This window comes from Rattus rattus, chromosome 5 (genome assembly GCF_011064425.1).
Source record: "Rattus rattus isolate New Zealand chromosome 5, Rrattus_CSIRO_v1, whole genome shotgun sequence".
NCBI lineage: Eukaryota > Metazoa > Chordata > Mammalia > Rodentia > Muridae > Rattus > Rattus rattus.
This window is the reverse complement of record NC_046158.1, coordinates 140,042,776-140,059,384: the sequence shown is the minus strand read 5'-3', so window position 1 is coordinate 140,059,384 and position 16,609 is coordinate 140,042,776. Positions and strand designations below refer to the sequence as shown.

The following is a 16,609-nucleotide window of genomic DNA, read 5'->3' as shown; positions in this document are numbered from 1 at the left end:
AGAAAATACTACCTGGAAGGAAATATGGTAAGGGGACAAGTCATCTGAATCAGTTTTGTGACGTCAGAGCTGAGCTTCTCTGGAAGACTTGCTCGGAAATGGAGCGATCTACTGACAAAGCACTCAGCGCCAAGCACGGCAGTCACACAGCACTACTGAGTACCAGAAAACATGGCTCCTACCTTCTCCTGGGCCACAAGACTCAAGTATGAACTCAGAGCTTCTGAGGATCTGATACATTCCACCCACCACTTCCTGTGTGTGGAAGGATCCCTCCCCCTCTGTGATGGGACAGGAAAACTTTAGATCGGTAGTTCTCAGCTTTTCTAATGCTGTGGCTCTTTAATAGGTCTCTCATGACACCTCTAACTAACTTTGCTGTTATAAAACATAAATATCTGACATGTAGGATGTCTGATGCACAGGTGGAAACCACTGCGTCAGATGAAAGCCACAGACCCAGACATCACCTCAGTACTCATGCCACGTGACTTGAACCAGCCGGTTCAGCACGGGGTACACTGCTTCGCTGTGGCCTGGTTTTTGTCCTGCTCCAGCAGAGGGCTACAGGAAAGGCTCAGGAGGAGTAGCAGGCCTCGGGCAGAGCTTCTGACTGGCAGTTAGAGGCGAACAAGAGCAGCACCTGGCAGCACATAAGCAAATGCGACTGCTCTGAAGTAGTTTCTGTGCAGTGGGAGCTGAGCTCGCTCCTTGGCGGGGTGGACTTCAGCAACACCATTAGAAGGTGAGGGGGCAGAGGGGGCATCACGTTTTAGAGCCACAGGCAAGAACTCTGACTTCCCAAGTCTCCAGGGAGATTATACCACACGTGCTTCTATTCCCAATCACCATGTTCTCCTGAGCCCCCCAAAACCAAACGAGTTAAAAGAAAAAGGACATGAGGATGATTTATTTGGCAGTCAGATCTTAAGAGGGCAGCAGAACTAGCAAATGGCCAACCCTGAGCCCAAATGTGGGCAGTGGGTTTGCGTGTGCTGAATGCTGGCTATGCTGAGGCACCTTTGCACCCACAGGCCTGGACCCCACCCTGTCCTCAGAGGTGAGGCTTACCTTCCCATCTCCTTTGCATCTTTTTACCAACCACACAGAGACTACCAAGCAGCAGCTTCATTTGGTGCCTACTGCCTGACTCCACTTACCCATGTCTCCATTCCGATGGGAGAGCATAATGAAGTCTTCCTTGCCATAAAAACAAAAACGCTCACCAGGGTAGACATCGCTTTTCTCTCTTTCTGCCCCTCCACCCTTCTGGACCGTGCCCTCTCCCAGTACAACACCCCATAGAGCTGCTGTTCCTAAAGGCTCTGTGCTGGGTCTTCCCTTCCAAGGTGAGGAGCAGGACAGAATAACTTAGTCACAATACCACTGAGAAGAAAAAAATAATACTGCTATTTATCATGATCCCCTGTATCTTTCAGGCTGGGTAGTATACCCAGCCGTGGGCAATGTGCCCTTGTGCTGTCTTCCTCCTTGGGCAGAGCAGAGCCTTCTCCTTACAGGCCCTGCATTCCTCTGACCTGGCCCAGGGCCAAGCCTCAGGGCATCTACTCTTTCACCCTGACCAGCTGTGGTTTTAAAGCTACAGGACAATGTAAACTTTGTTCCCCTGGCCCAGCAAGGCTCTTCCTCCTCCTCCTCTTCCTCTTTCAGGAATGTGTCAGCAGCTCCTTGAAGCCTCCTATGCCACCAACTGAGGCAACTTCTCTTTCCAAGGGGCTTCAGCCCTAGTCCTGGCCCAAGATGGAGGGACCCACCTCCACATTCAGGGCCAGATGTGTGCTTAATGCGAGACACAGTACAGTTTTTTGCCTTCACCCAGAGCTGGGCATGGAGGCCCAAAACAGTACATCTCATTAATGGCTTGGTTTTGTCTAGCCTTCACCGCTGGAATCCAGGCTCCAGGCTGTGAGACCAGGAAGGCTTTACAGTAGACCGCTCCCAGAGAACCCAGTTCATGGCATTCCACAAGTGGCAGCGCCTGCTGCTCTCCAACAAGGTGGGGCATGACTAGAGGCGGTTGTCTCCATTGACCCGAGTCCTTCTTGGGGCCCTGAACAGAAGTGAAGTGTCCTTATTGGCCTTGCAGCCAGACAGGACAACCCAAAAGCAGTTACTGCTTTTCCACATAGGAGGAAGCCGTCAAAGGACTGCTGTTCTTTCTGGCCCCAGCACCCTTCCTCCAAGGCCCCACACTGGCCAGTTTCCCTGTCATTCCCTCACCTTCGTTCCCGACTGTCAAAATGGTCTGCGAGATGCTCCTGCGAGATGCGGAAGTCTTCAAATGGCTGCTGGTATCTGGCTTCAAAGGACCCTTCCCGGGCCCGGACATGGAAGAGCTGGCCGGAGGCGTCTGAGGCACGTTCCCTTAGGGATGTACCACTGAACGGGCTGAGGTCACCATTCTCCTGCTCGGCAAGGGAAGTGCACAAAAGCTGAGGTGTCTTCTGCATCTCAGGGGCTAGGACTGAGCTCTCTGCTCACTCTGCTGTAGCTATTACCTTAGCAGGGAAAATGTCAATCTTGATGAGCAGGGAGGCCAACTCCAGGTCTTCACTGTAGTTGTTCTTCAAAGGCACTGCTCTGTATCCTAGGAGAAATACCTGGCTCTCAGCCTAACAGGTGTCACGCAAGTGGATAAGCCCCACCCTGACACCAAAACGTTACGTTAAGGAAGATTTCTCACCTGTCTTCAGGCCTTTTACTGGGAAAGTAGCCTGAGCCAAGAAGTTCTGATCACTAAACATGTCTTCCTCATACACCACAAAGCGCAGAAAGGCAAACTCTGGGTTACTGATCTGGAAGTGGAAGGGCTTTGCGGGCCACACAGGGTTCAGTCCATTGTCCACTGTGAAAGCAAGGGCAAAAGCTGAGGCCACATCAAGGGGATGTGATGACTGGTAGAGAGGTCCGTACACCCCAGGAAAATAACTGGTAATGGGGGACGACCGACTGACCTACAAACTCCGTCTTCTGCTTGGTGCTGTCATACTCTGCCCCAGCCACTTCAATCTCCACGAAAGGACACACAATACCCCGGCCATTCTTTGGCAGATGCCTGGCCCCCAGCACCTGTGAGGCAGACAGGCAGAGACGGGCTGAGGACTGTCTTCCTGACCCCAACATCCTCACAGCAGAGGCTTGAGGAGCACATCAAGGAGGAAAATGTGCCATGGAGGCAGTATGCCCCCTGCTGGGCCCTGAAGGTGCTGGCCATTAGGCCCCTCACTGTTCCACTCCAGAGCAAGCTGTTGACTGTGAAAACCTGAGCTCTAGCTAAGGGTCATACGCACTTTGCAGTCCATTTCACATTAAATCCATGTCTGTTGCAATGTGAGAATCTTTTAATTTATTCCACTTTAGGAGAAAAGTCTGGGAAGCAGTCCACCTGTTCCCCTGTGCTCCTGCTGGCCACAGGCTAGCCTCATTCTTTCCAGACTCTGTTGAAGCCACTCCTGCTGATTCCCCCAGCAAGGGCTGGGCTGACCTTGATCATAGCTCTTCACCAGACATGTACTGGGGAGCTCTATTCTAGGAACTGGTTAAGGAAACGGGCTGCTTGGTCATGCTCTAGCAAGCCCAGGTTTGGCTTGGTTCTGTAGACAGGAGCCTGGCTCATCGCAGACCCTTTAGCCTGATTTGTGCCACTCTGACCAGGTTCCTCCTGCCAGGTAGTGACTTTCACAGGTTAGGCTTAGGTTGACAGCCTAACTCTTTTGTGCCCAAACTGGCCATGATCAGCCATGCTACCTTTGGGATCCCAACCCTCACAAAGCTCGTAGCTCCCCATCTCAGATGGTTCTACTTCAAGCTTGAGAACAGTTCAAGATAAGTTCCCTTCCCCCACACAGGACAGCACTGCAGCTCACCTCTGGTTCTGCGCTCTCCCACTTGTGCTGATCCACCTGGTTAATACCAATATTCTTCATAGCCCTCTCCCGCCCTGAGGCACCCAGATAAATATACCCACCTCAATGCAAATGACACAGGGCTCCAGACCTCGGAGACTGCTCTTATCAAAGGGGTCAAAGGCTTCATCTCTCATGGTGCTTGGCTGCAGCACATAGCCACAGTGTCCACCAGCCATGAAGAGGGCCTGGTTCATCTGCATAGGCTTGTCTGGAAGAGTGGGATTACAGTACATTCTAGCGGAACTGCCCTAAGTGTCTCTCCCCACCCACAGAGGATCCCCTCACCTGGGGTCTGAAAATTGAGAGCTACAAGCTGGCTGCCACAGATCCACATGGGCAGAGGGTCATAATTGGAGGAGTCCAGCCTCTGACCCTTAGGGTAGATGCGAGAGAGCTGCAGCCGGTTGTACTGGAGGAACTTCTTGCCTTTGGCCTTGTTCACATACTTCTCAGCCTTGGTTTCCGGAAAGGAGGACATGTCCCGGTAACAAGCGCGTTCTGTGCCAATCTCTGAGCCAAACAGTGAGAGCATGTATAGAGCGGCCCCCTTGTGCAGTGTATGTAAGGGAGAGGGCATTAAACACCACTCCCATACCCCCAGCCCCTCGGCGCATGCACACCACACCTGGACCCAGCCTTACTCTCTTCGTCAAAGGGAACAGGCCGGCAGTAGACCACGAGCTCGGAGAGCTCCAAGGCGATCTTCTTCCTCCTCTCCATCATCTTCCCCTCAGTAAGCTGGAGACACACACAAGGCCCAGGCTGAGCCCTGCCCAGGAGAAGGAAGCTCCCGCCAGCCTTGGGTACACATTCACTTCAGATGTTCTGAGGCCCTCTCCTCTCCTTGCACAGTTTAAATACCAGCAGACAGTAAACAAAACTACTGGCTGCCAGTTTCATCCAAAAAAATATCTTTTCCTTTGTCTCCACAGATACACTTGTTCCCCCACCATAACTTAATGTCCCAAATGACCTCACGTGGAGCTAAGGTGGGCAAGGCTTTCCCAGTAATGCTTTCTGATTATTCTTTACCTAGCCTCATCCTTCAGCAAAAACACTGCTTCCTGATTCCCTGACGCACTAAGGCCTTAGGCCCACTTGGCAATGTGTGCCTTAGACGATCTTACCACCTCATGTCCTCCATGGCTAACACAACCTTCCTCTACCTATCCCTGACCTTAGCTGCAGCCTACTCAGACACTCCCCACACTCCTCTTGGAGGATCTAGCCCTTCAGCCCCTGTTCTTTCAGTACCTTGCCCTCCAGGACACACTAACAAAATCCTCTAGTCACAAATCTGCTCACCAAATGCACTGGGGCACAGCCTCTAAGTAGAAGTTCCTACACGTCTGCAATGCTCCACCAGGCTCAGTGGAAGAGGTCTCCTCCAACAATGCAAGCTACCTACTCTCCACAAACGCCAGCTCCCAGCTCTTCATGCTAGTCACTCTGAACTCCCTAGGACCCACTGCCATCCAACCTTGTCATGCCACTAAGAGACCTCAGTAGTGTCACTAGGAGTGTCTGCTGCTTTGCTAAAGCCAATGGACAGCATTCTTACCACATCTCTGTGGCCCTCAGCTAGCCAAGTCCCACTGCTGTGGGTGGGTGTCTGCGGCTTCTCTGCCTCCTGTCCCAGACCCCCACCCTGTTACAAATGCTTCCCTAAACCCTCTTCTTACCTTTACCATCTCATCTCTTCTAAGCCTGATTCCACTCCTGCTGCCAGCCCAGGACCCCTCTTCTCTTAGCTCTGGCCTTTACTCTTTCAGGTGATCCACAGTATTTAATGTTCAACATTTCCTAAGTCCATTCATCACAATCCTGTCTTGAGTCTGTTCTTCTGGGCACCTTATCTAAGGCCAGGCCACATCAGTTACCCTCACTAGAGGAGCTAGCCGGGGAGTTGGGAGGCCTTGGCCCCTGGGCAGGCCCACGAGTGCCCTCAAAGACTGCAGCAGCACCTTCTAAGCTGTGGCAGGTTCTCACCCTGGCATCTGCAGTCTGGGCAACTTCACGGATCTTTTTCACCCAGTCCTGCAACTCCTCCTGTGAGTCAGCGGCAACGTCTAGGGACCATTGAGCCACTGACGGCATGCTGATGGAGAAGACGAAGAGCCGGTTGTTTTTGCCCTCAGGACGAATGGCTGTTGGGGGTAAAATAATACAGGGCTAAGAATGCTCTCATTTTGTTCTTTCTGATGCTGTGAACCCTTCAATACCGTTCCTCATGCTGTGGTGACCCCCCAACCATAAACCATTTCATTGCTACTTCATAATTTTGCTACATTTATAAATCATAATGTAAATATCTGATATGCAGACCCCGTGAAAGGTTGTTAGGCCTCCAAAGGGGTTGAAATGCACAGGCTGAGAAGCACTGCCCTAGACACTAGCTCAAAGGAATTCGTTCCGTTTCTTCCTGGCAGTACTTACAAACAGGCAAAACTGGTACACAGCTCCAGTCCACAGAGGAGTCTGCTGTCAGACATACATACCGTAGTGGCTGTGGTGCAGCCAAGGCTCCAACCCAGCTGACTCACACCTCTTCCTTGGAGCCATGTTTTGTAACCCCCACCGTAACCCATCTCCAAGCTCCTGTCCCAACCCTGTGGTCTAAACCATTAGGACTGGATGTCAGCTTGTCGGCGTCTCTGCCAACTTTTGACTCCATTGTACCTGGCACAGGGTAAACTTTACGGATGACAAAGGAGTCTGCGATTTCCAGAGTGGAAGAGTAGCCTCTGCAGACTCAGCCACTGGCTTCCTCTCCAGGAGCAGACAGAGTCACAAGGACACCCTGACGCTAAGAGGAATCACGGGCTAGGAACTGGAGCTCACCGATCTGGCAGGCTGGCACATCTAGGACCCCTCGCAGCAAGTCCCCCAGTGGGCTGTTCTCATCCAGATGCTGTAGGAAGCAAAACCACAGGACGGTCAGCATGGCTGCTGCACGCTCAACTGAGGGGACGTTTGACTATCTTTGGTATATTCACGACCAGCCAAGCATGACATACGTACAATAGAGACTAGAGTGTGGCCACACAGGATGTGTGGCTCACAGATGACAGGAAGGCCTGGGTGTGATAGACACATCAAAAGAGAACCTGGGGTCAGGGAAACAAACCTGTGACACTGTGTTTCCAGACATACCTCCCTCTCCGGCTCTAGGATTGCTGGATTGATCATCTCTTCCACATAGTTTGAGGGGAACCACAGCTGCTTCTTCCCACCGTAGTCCCCACGCCACCTGTGGAAGCCACAGGGCACTGACTCCAGCACCCACCCCGAACTCTCAAGATCTTCTTGGGGGATTCCCACACATAAGGCAGGCCAAGGCAAACACTGCTCTCAAAGCATCTGTCACAAGGGCTTTCAGTGCCAGCTCCACAGGGGCCCTGGACTCCTGTACCACCACACTACAGCCTCTCTAGCCTGGACCGCCTATCTTACCAGCCACCATCTTGCTTTTCCACATTCTGGATGATGGCGCTCTTGGTAAAAGTCAGCTCATCCTCTCTCTGGGCCTTGTAGTCAAAGAGAGCTTTTACTGCACACTGCAGAGGTAAGACAATGGGACCGTGTGGAGTAAAGCGGAGGGGCACGCCCCGTCACTCGACCCCGTACAGCACATGTACATACATGTGAAGCACTACTGTTGGCAAGTAACCCTAGACACAGTTCTCAATGCTGCCTTGTGCGAAGTTTCAGAATAAGCAGGATGGGAAGACACAGGGTTTTCTCCAGGGCAATTCTGGGCTGCCTAGGTGGACTGTGCAGGGTCAGCTCTCAGAAGTCAGGGCTGAGGTCCAGTAAGAGTAAGTGTGCAGTTCTGTGTAGCTCCCTACATAGTTAGGACCCTCACTTGCCGATGGTACTTTTTGCTAAGAGACAGGGCAATCTGCTACATTAAAGAAAAGGTCAAGGGGTTGGGGATTTAGCTCAGTGGTAGAGCGCTTGCCTAGCAAACGCAAGGCCCTGGGTTGGTCCCCAGCTCTGAAAAAAAAAAAAAAAAAAAAAAAAAAGAAAAGGTCAAAACCAAGAAGATCTTCATGATGAAGGGACTGACTGGACAGTGTGCTATGTGGCCCCTGATCTGCGATCCATAGAAGACATGGGGATCACTCTGAAAAAACAGCGACCAAGGGGCAGTTCTAACCCAAGACACAGGGGCTATAAAGTGGCTGAGCTCTGGAGATTTATGGTCATTTGGCAACCACAAGTCTTACAATCTCTTGAACCTCAGAAAACCACAACCAACACTTGCTTCTCCACACCTACCACAAACAGGCTTAGAATACAGAAATACAAGCCCCAAGCAGTAGGGGACCCCTCCTTCCTTGTGGCTTCCTGTGCCGAAGACAGATATTTACCTTGAAAGTTGGCATAGGGTTGGCCTCCACATAGAAACCAGGGTTGCGGCCCTCATACAGTGCCCCATAATCGGGTTCCTGGAAACAGGACACATTGCGATCTGTTACCCCAGAACTGAGGTAAACGCACCTGCTAGCCCCCAGCTGCTCAGTTCCTGAAGCACAGCTGCCCTCTTCTAGTCCGCCCCAGCTCACTGGCCCCTGGCCCAGTGCTATCTCCCCTCATCCCCCGATTTCAAGGGGAGGATGACTGTAGGACTTGACCCACACTCCTTCCTGAAGATGCTGAGTTACCTGCTACTGAGCTGCCACCAGCAATGCATACTTAATGATTTGCTCAGGAGCCGAGCCCAAGTCCAGGACACCTCTCCTGGCTTCAGGAAACGGCATGACCCTGACTAGGTCATGTCACAAATGACAACTCTCAGCCAATCCTGTGTGAGATGCCTGCCTTCTACTAAAAACCACAACACTGGTCCAAGACCCTTGATAACCTCTGCAATACCAAGCCCATGGTCTTCCCTCCAGAACCTTCCCACAGAACAAAGGCATCTACACAATTACGCCTACCCTGCCCTCTGCCCCACACACTCCAGACCAAGCCCATGTGTTGTGCTCATGGGGATCTTGTCTGGATACCCAGGCACAGCTCAGGCGCCCTCCAGCTACTCACTATGGCTCAGTCATAGAGCCCCCATGTGAACCTGAAACACCTCAGGACGAGTTTTCAGTTCGCCCAGACATCGTACATTTTGAGTGTCCTCTAACTATCCTGGTGTACCCGGCCTCGCCCACCCCGCCTCCGGCCTTCTCACAGCTGTCCCGATCTTCTCCAGTGCCTCCTCGTTGATGGGGTAGCGCAGTTTCATTTTGCGGTACAGGGGGTGCTTCTCATAGTAGCTGATGAGGTCGACCAGGCTGTCAAACTCAGAGTTCCCCAGCATCACAGTCTGGCCTTCCTGCTGTACTCGGCAGTGCTTGATCTTTCCCTCAGCCCTTCACAATGACAGGACAGTCAGCAAGAAGACGGCCCAGACCCCAGCAAGAGCCCACACCTGTCCAGCACGCCTCACCGGAAAGAGATGGCATAGGAGTTGGGCTCATTGCGCTTCCGCACCAGGAAGGCCCCATCACGGGGTACTCGCATCAGCATGTGTTCAGCCTGAGCTCTAGTCAGGCTTGCGTGATACCATCTGAAAGTCAACAGAGTTAGGCCCTGACCAGTCCTGCCCACACCCCTGCTCCCACCCACCCACCCACCAACCACCCTTTACTCACTCTTTGCTCTCATGGGCATTCGTCTGTGGAACAGGCTCTGAAAGGCGCATCTCAAACTCATTGCAGCGCAGGGGCACTTGCTGATAATGTGTGATGAGGTCATAGAGAGAGTCAAAGACAAGGTTATCTGTCAAGAAGAACTTAGGAGTCCCAGCATCCTGCCGGGAGTGGATACGGCAGTGCTGGACTTTCCCATTCCGCCTGAGGGAAGACAGGATGGGAGAGGCATCAAAAACAGGTCAGAGCTCCAAAGAATACACAACTAGGCAAGGCATAACATTTCAAAAAGGGAGGCCATTCTCAAAAGAAGCTTGGAGGAGGACATACACATCAAACATTCAAGGTTAAGCTCACACACGCCCCTGTAAGAATGAATTAATGTTCTACGGAAAACCTAGACCCAAGGCTTCAATGGTAACCAGTTCCCGTCTAGGTACAGCAGTCTACCATACACACGGACTACACACAGATATGGTGCTAGATGTGGGTTACCAGAAAGACAGCGTGTAGTCCCCCACGAAGGTCTCACTTTCTCGCACTAGGAAGGAGCCATCGGGAGCCCCAGTCTCTATGCAGTACTCAGTGAGCAGGCGCTCAGCAATGTGCCGCCCGTCGCGCCCAGCCCCAAGCTTCCCGTGGAACCACTTCTCGCTCGAGTGCAGCTCTGTGCTGCCACTGGCCTAGACAGGGTGATGGCAAAGACACCGGTGACTATCAAGTTCTCATTCAGCTGAACCCACGCCCCTCAACAAGTCTACCTCCTTCGGCTCCTCTTCATCCTCATTTCCCTGGTCACTGCTGGTCTCCTCAGAGTAGTAGATCTTGCTGCTAGTCAGAACAAAGTAGTGGGGGTACCACTCCTGGAGGAGACCAAAGGGGACCCGTAAGCCAGAGTTCAACACACTGCCCCACCATGTCCAAGCTCAGCTAGACCTCACATGATTCACGGGGTCCTCCAAGTAGAGGATACCATTCTTGATGGAGTTACTGATGTCATTCTCGGAGTACATCACAGAGGTAGGCACCTCCTCATAGGCACTGCCCTCAGCCAGCTTCTTATGCTGTGGAAGCAGACCAGGTCATGGCAAAACCATTCCACACTTAACCCCATCTCCTGACGCAAGGTTTCTACTTCCAACCTTAATCAGGATCTTCCTCTTGAGCTGGTTGGGAGAAGGGAGCCCGTCAGCGGCAATGTCCACAGGCTTGGTGAGGAGCGTGTCACCGAGCACCTTCCTGAAGTGCTGGGCCATGTTCCTCTGCTGGGCAATGCTGCAGTGGTCCTCGATGGACAAGATGACAGGGTACCTGAAGGCAACGGGCCAGCACAGTGACACTGCTGGAGAGTCATGCTGCTCAGACCTCAGTCCAAACAGTTCCTTAGAGTGAGAGAGTGGAGTCGAGGGCCTGGGCACTCTGCCCACAGGACCCCTGTGAAGAGAGGGGGCCCCTGGAGTGGGCTGGGGGCTCATCAGGAGGCAGCTGGGAGGCAGCGGAAACCAAGAAGTGGCAAGTGTTACAGAAGGGAGCCTCTGAGATGCTGAGGCTACACTAGCAAAAGGCTGCACACAAAATCGGTCGGGAAAGACAAGAAGCAGCCCTCAGATGCAGCTTGAGGACCCTTTCTGTGCAGTGGGGACTGCGGGCTTGGTGGAAACTAGCAACTGAGAATGGCTCATCTTTTCTGGGCATCGAAGGAAAAGGAGAAGATCCGAGAGCACGGTTACGGGCGTGGTTTTTGAGAATGAGATACGCTTCAGTGCTAGCCAGAGATGCCGGGAGCAGAGACAAGAACTCAGGAACCTGGCTACAGTGAGAGCAGAGGAGCAGGAGGAGTGGGTACAAGGGGTCCCAGGAGTGAAAGGACCTTCGGAGGTTGCCCATGGCCTCCACATCTACTCACTCTGAGGCTACGAAGGCATGCTCCTTGATGGTGTGCAGGACATCTGAGAACTTAATCTTGGTGGTGAGGGTGTGCCCATGGTAAATGACTGGCATCCCATCTGGCCCATCCCAGCAGTCCACTAGGGAACAGTGTCATCATGGTCAAGCAGTAGGTCTCCCACCTTCCCTCTCCAAACCCCAGACCCAACATACACTCGATGCAGCGACAGCCCATCCTCAGGCAGCGAGCGTAGGCTTCCAGGGAGGACTCGCTGGAGAACTGGTCCCCAGTCAGGTACCTGGAGAAGCAAGGAGAGGTTCATGTGGTCTCTGGTGGGCCTTAATTCCTCCTCAGAAGAGGACAGATGAACAGGAAGAGGCATACGCACGTATTATGCGAGGAAGAGATCCAATAGTGAGACAGTGGGTTGTTCATGGTTTCTGGGCACACGGCGTCCAGCTGTGAGTTCCACACACTGTTCTCTTTGGAGAACAGAAAGGTGACAAGCTACAAGAATAAATGTGGAGGAGAATGTGAATGAATCCTGGCTGCCACTTGGGATGGAAATAAGTATACAAGAGTGTACTCAAGTCTCAACTCCACTGGCAAAGTAGGCAGTAGGTGGCATACACAGCTTTTAGAGCACAGGTCAGCTCTTGTCACCCCACCTGTTTTCTCCAACAGAATGGTGGGGAAGGTGAGGCTCACCTCATCCAAGAAGAAGTATGGCTCCTCAATCTCTCGCAAGGGGTCTCGAAGGAAGCTGAGCATAAATTCCTGCACCTGGAGCCGGTCGACAGCCCACAGCTCCTGCTAGGCAAAGAGGAAGTCATGGAAGAAGCCACCGGTGATAAACCCACCCTGGAGCCTGACTCCCTGGCCCAGCCGTACCCCCTGGTACTCAAGAAGGAACTGCTGGAACTCAGAAAGGGACACCTGGCAAAGCTCTGGCCGCTCTCCAGTCCTGCAGGGAGAGAAGGTAGTGTCTGGCAGCTGGCTGACTTGATCAATAGACAAGGGGCCCCTGGCTAATTAACGTGGATACCCAGTGGTTTACTATGCCCCACCCCCACCCACCCACTACTTCCCACCTGGATCTGAAACCACCCAGAGAAAAAGCCCAATTGGCTGTTCTAAACCAAACCTCAAAGTGTTGGTTTCCAAGAATGGAAGGTCCATCTGCAGAGAACAGAATCTGGTCAGGAGGAGAGCCCTGGGAGACCATGCAGGAAAGGGGCTCTTAAGAAAAGGTTAGGGAGCAGATGCTCTGGGGGTATGGCTGGAGCAATGGCACCCAAAACTCCAAAGCAGGGCAGCAGGGCTATGAGAGGAGGCAGAGAAGTTGGGTCAAGGACAGGGGAGGGCAAGAGGCTCATGCACCGTCTTCTGGGCGCTGTACATGAGGCTGCGGTAAAGCTGAGCAAACTGCCCATAGGTGATGTCCCCGCTGCGCTGTTCAAGGTCCTACATGGGACAGAGCAGGACTGCCAGTCAGGCCCCTTGTGAGCAGTCACTGGCCTTCCTGCCCTGCCAGTAGACAGCCCCAAGGGTCCATTACCGTCAGCCGCTCTCGGAGGAAGCGCATGTTGGGGACCCGGTAGTTGACCTGTGACAGCATGTTCTTCAAGTCCTTGGCTGATATACTGAGGAGAAAAAAAGGATTCCCTTTTGACTTTAGGCTGAGCCTACCCAAGGATGGACAGGTAAACACCTGTACTCTGGGAACCTGCAGTCTCAAGGGCACCATTGTTTCAAACTGCTTAGGAGAGCAGGTCAGGCTGGGGTCAGGGGAAGAATAAGCCACCTCCAGCAGTTGTCCCTGCTCACATCTCCTGCCTGTACAGGACAGGGCAGTGCCCACTGCCACTAACTGGAATATCCTGGGACCCACAGGCCCCAGAATGAGCAGCAGGGAAGGAAGCATGTGCACCCTTAGCACAAATGACTGCTGCTGCTTGGCTGTTACTCCTGAGGCTGGACAGTAAACTGACTCCAGGAAAGGAACCTAGTCAGAGAGAGGAAGAGAGAGGTGGAGGGGGAGGGAGGGGGGGGGGGGAGGAGAGGGAGAAATAGGAGGGGAGAGGGAGAGCGCCCAGGAACAGGATGCTCTCCTGGGAGTGGGTGCTGAATAGGGGGCACACCTGTCTCCTTGGTGAATAAAGGACCTAAAGCCAAGCAGGAAGGCTCAGATCTTCACCAGGGGTGGAATCTCCAGAACAGTAGTACTCAAATTAACATGGCGACTCTTAAAACAGTTCCTCCTCATGCTGCGGTAACCTCTAAGTAGACCATTATTTCATCGCTTCATAAGGGTAACTTTGCTACTGTCAGGAATCCTACTGTAAATGTCTGCTATGCAGATGGTCTAAGGTGACACCTGTGAAAGGTCACTCAACCTTCCCAAAGGGACTGAGACCCACAGATTGAGAACCAGTGCTCTATGGAGAGCATTAGGTTACCTGACCCTCAGTCACCCAGGAAGCTGTTGTCAAGGGGCCACATACTCACCAAGGAGACGGAAGCCTGACCCGTCCCTTTCCCATCGTCATAGAAACGAGCTGCTCTTTCCACTCTGCTGTGCTTGCTTCTTGCTTCCCCATCTACGTAACTCTTACGAGACTCACCTGCACTCCCTTTATGCCCCTGAGCTGCTCACCACTGGGCTGAGGCTATTACACAACGTTATTACACTTACTCCTCCCTCCCTAGTTTCCATGGAGTTGGTCCCTGGGCCTGTCTTCCCTTTTCTTGCTATCTGGGTCCATGAGTTTTTATTTGGAACCCCACAACTTTTCATTTCACCTGTCCACACCCCTGTGTTCTACCTCCAGCCCTGTCTCCTCATCTGAAATCATCCTACCTCCCTACCTGGGCATCTACTATGCACCATAAAACTTAGGGGCCCTAAGCTCCCCAAATGTGTTCCTCCCACTGTCTTCTTGTCTCAGCCAATGGCAACTTTACTTTCTAGCTGCTCAAGTCAAAAGCCTATTGATCTCTGACTTTTCGATGCAATCCAGCTGATTCCTACCATTATTACCTCAGCCTGAGCCCTCTCACCTACACCCAGAATGGTCAGACGGTGTCCAACAGTCCTCTACAGCACTACGATCTTGAGTGGTTTGGTGAGTTTTATGTTTACTGGACACAAGTCAGAGTCACTGGGAGAAGAGCGAGCCTCAACTGAGAAAATGCCTCTGTGAGATCCAGTACAGGCAAGCCTGCAGGGCATTTTCTTAATGTGTGACTGATGTGGGGAAGTCCATCCCAGTGTTGGTAGGTAGGCTCTATAAGAAAGCAGGTTAAGTTATGAGGAAGGAGCAGCCAGTAAGCAGCACCCCTCCATGACTTCTGCTCAGCTCCTGACTCCAGGTTCCTGCCCTGCTTGAGTTCCTGTCCTGGCTTCCTTTGGTGATGAATAGCAATGAGGAAGTTAAATTTTTTTTTCCTTTTCTTTTTTTCGGAGCTGGGGACCAAATCCAGGGCCTTGCGCTTGCTAAATCCCCAACCCCTGAGGAAGTTAATTTAAGCTGAATAAACCCTTGCCTCCCCAAGCTGCCTGTTCATGTGTTTCAGTCAGCAGTAGTAAGCCTATCTAGGGCACTAAGGAAACTCTAAGTCAGAGCAGGTCGTCCCTCTACACCTCCATGGCTTCCTGCCTCTGGGGACTATCAGAGCGCCTTGCAACAGTACAAGCTGCATTGACAGCAGTGCCACCTGGTCTTTGCTTCCTCCAGCTCCTGGTCCTCTGGCTGCAGTGCCAGTCAGACCTCTAAGACCCAGAACCAGCTTTGTACCCCACTGTCAGCAGCATGAGCTCCCTCCGTGTCAGGACCCTAACCAGTGTAACTCAGTGCTTTGGGCCTCTGGCTCAACTGCTCTGGATGCCTCCACCCCGTGGTTAGGCACACACCTCGGCTTAGCACCTACCGATCCTCTCGGTTACGATCCACTGAGTAGAACTGCTTCCGGAGCCATCTGAAGAGAGAGAGCGAGAAGCCTGAGGTAAGGGTCCCTTCTCCAGCTAAGGTAAAGCCCAGGGAGAAGAGAACGTTACCGTGTGCACAGGGGATCTAAAGTCTCTGCCTCTTTCCCCTTGGTTCCAAGACGCCTGGTCTGAACCATGAAGGTGAGTCTCACCTCTCAATTTGCAGGGGTGTGGCCGCCTGAAGCGTATCCTCCATGAGCCAAGTTAAGCCCTTGATCCACATGTTCACTTCATCCTCAGATGTGGCTGTGAGCAGAGCAAGAGCTGAGCCGAGGGCATCTCTCCCGTAAGAGCAAGTGCATCTGGGCTTCCCCGCTGCACCCCACCTCCTCTAAGCCCGCGTCTCCCACCTTGTAGGCTCAGGGTCTTCAGGCGGAATTCCATTCCATAGAGGATGACAAAACAGTGTGACTGATCTGGCCGGAAGGCAGGGTCTTCTTGGTAGCGGTCAAAGTCCCGTGAAGTCTTCCCTGGGCGGATCTCCTTGATTTCTCGGATGTCGACTGGGAAGATAACGGCCAAGGTCAGGCTGAGGTCTTCACAGTCCGCATCGACAGGAGCACAGCCTGCTCCCCTTGGTCATGTCCAATCTCCACCTTCAGGGACTGGACCCTTTCACCGAGACAGACTCAACCACTCATAGTCACCCCAGGTGACAAAGTTGGGCTTGTCTAAGAGCAGACCCTTTGTTATTGTTTAAAGTGAGGGCTCTTTGGGGACAGGGGCGGGGGGAGTGTGTGCCTTATCCCTGCCCCATCTCCGTTCCATGGCTGAAGTACAGGCTATACACTTAGACCTGGGAAGAGCTGGACTCCTGAGGAACAGGGATACAGAGTCAGGTCCCCGCTGATCACTTTCTAACACATGTGCAGACCCAACTGGAAATCCCAGGCTGGGCAAGTCTAGATTGGTCTCAGAAACCATGGATCAGGTCCAGAAAACCGGCAAATCCTGAAATGACCCACACCCCAGACATGCCCACACAAGACTTAGCAAAAGGCCAAGTTCTGGTAGGCCAAGGCTGTCCAAGAATGGCTACACTGTGTGGCTTGGTATCCTTATCTCAGTTACACAGAGATTCTCAACTATTCTCCTACTTTCACAAGCAAAGGTGAGACAAGTACATGAGAGGTAAATGACTGGAATAGCTATATCA

At 52.6% G+C, this 16,609-nt stretch overlaps 1 protein-coding gene across 1 annotated transcript in view; it reads right to left on the bottom strand.

Moving 5' to 3' along the window:
• Positions 1–882: 882 nt before the first annotated feature.
• The window catches only part of Plcg1 (phospholipase C gamma 1), a 30,581-nt gene continuing 14,854 nt past the window's right edge, over positions 883–16,609 (bottom strand). Inside the window, exons 2-32 of the mRNA XM_032904665.1 lie at positions 15,804–15,956; positions 15,606–15,699; positions 15,396–15,443; positions 13,024–13,108; positions 12,846–12,929; positions 12,610–12,644; positions 12,357–12,429; positions 12,174–12,275; positions 11,854–11,972; positions 11,678–11,763; positions 11,484–11,604; positions 10,720–10,888; positions 10,519–10,641; positions 10,339–10,440; positions 10,073–10,260; positions 9,581–9,781; positions 9,376–9,495; positions 9,118–9,298; positions 8,303–8,380; positions 7,383–7,486; positions 7,083–7,179; positions 6,771–6,840; positions 5,919–6,076; positions 4,571–4,667; positions 4,215–4,439; positions 3,989–4,137; positions 2,976–3,090; positions 2,705–2,866; positions 2,520–2,608; positions 2,242–2,426; positions 883–2,071 (exon numbers count right to left, since the gene is read on the bottom strand). Coding sequence (XP_032760556.1) covers positions 2,029–2,071; positions 2,242–2,426; positions 2,520–2,608; positions 2,705–2,866; positions 2,976–3,090; positions 3,989–4,137; positions 4,215–4,439; positions 4,571–4,667; positions 5,919–6,076; positions 6,771–6,840; positions 7,083–7,179; positions 7,383–7,486; positions 8,303–8,380; positions 9,118–9,298; positions 9,376–9,495; positions 9,581–9,781; positions 10,073–10,260; positions 10,339–10,440; positions 10,519–10,641; positions 10,720–10,888; positions 11,484–11,604; positions 11,678–11,763; positions 11,854–11,972; positions 12,174–12,275; positions 12,357–12,429; positions 12,610–12,644; positions 12,846–12,929; positions 13,024–13,108; positions 15,396–15,443; positions 15,606–15,699; positions 15,804–15,956 — 3,656 coding nt within the window. The 3' untranslated portion in view covers positions 883–2,028. The remainder of the gene's footprint in view (positions 2,072–2,241; positions 2,427–2,519; positions 2,609–2,704; positions 2,867–2,975; positions 3,091–3,988; positions 4,138–4,214; positions 4,440–4,570; positions 4,668–5,918; positions 6,077–6,770; positions 6,841–7,082; positions 7,180–7,382; positions 7,487–8,302; positions 8,381–9,117; positions 9,299–9,375; positions 9,496–9,580; positions 9,782–10,072; positions 10,261–10,338; positions 10,441–10,518; positions 10,642–10,719; positions 10,889–11,483; positions 11,605–11,677; positions 11,764–11,853; positions 11,973–12,173; positions 12,276–12,356; positions 12,430–12,609; positions 12,645–12,845; positions 12,930–13,023; positions 13,109–15,395; positions 15,444–15,605; positions 15,700–15,803; positions 15,957–16,609) is intronic.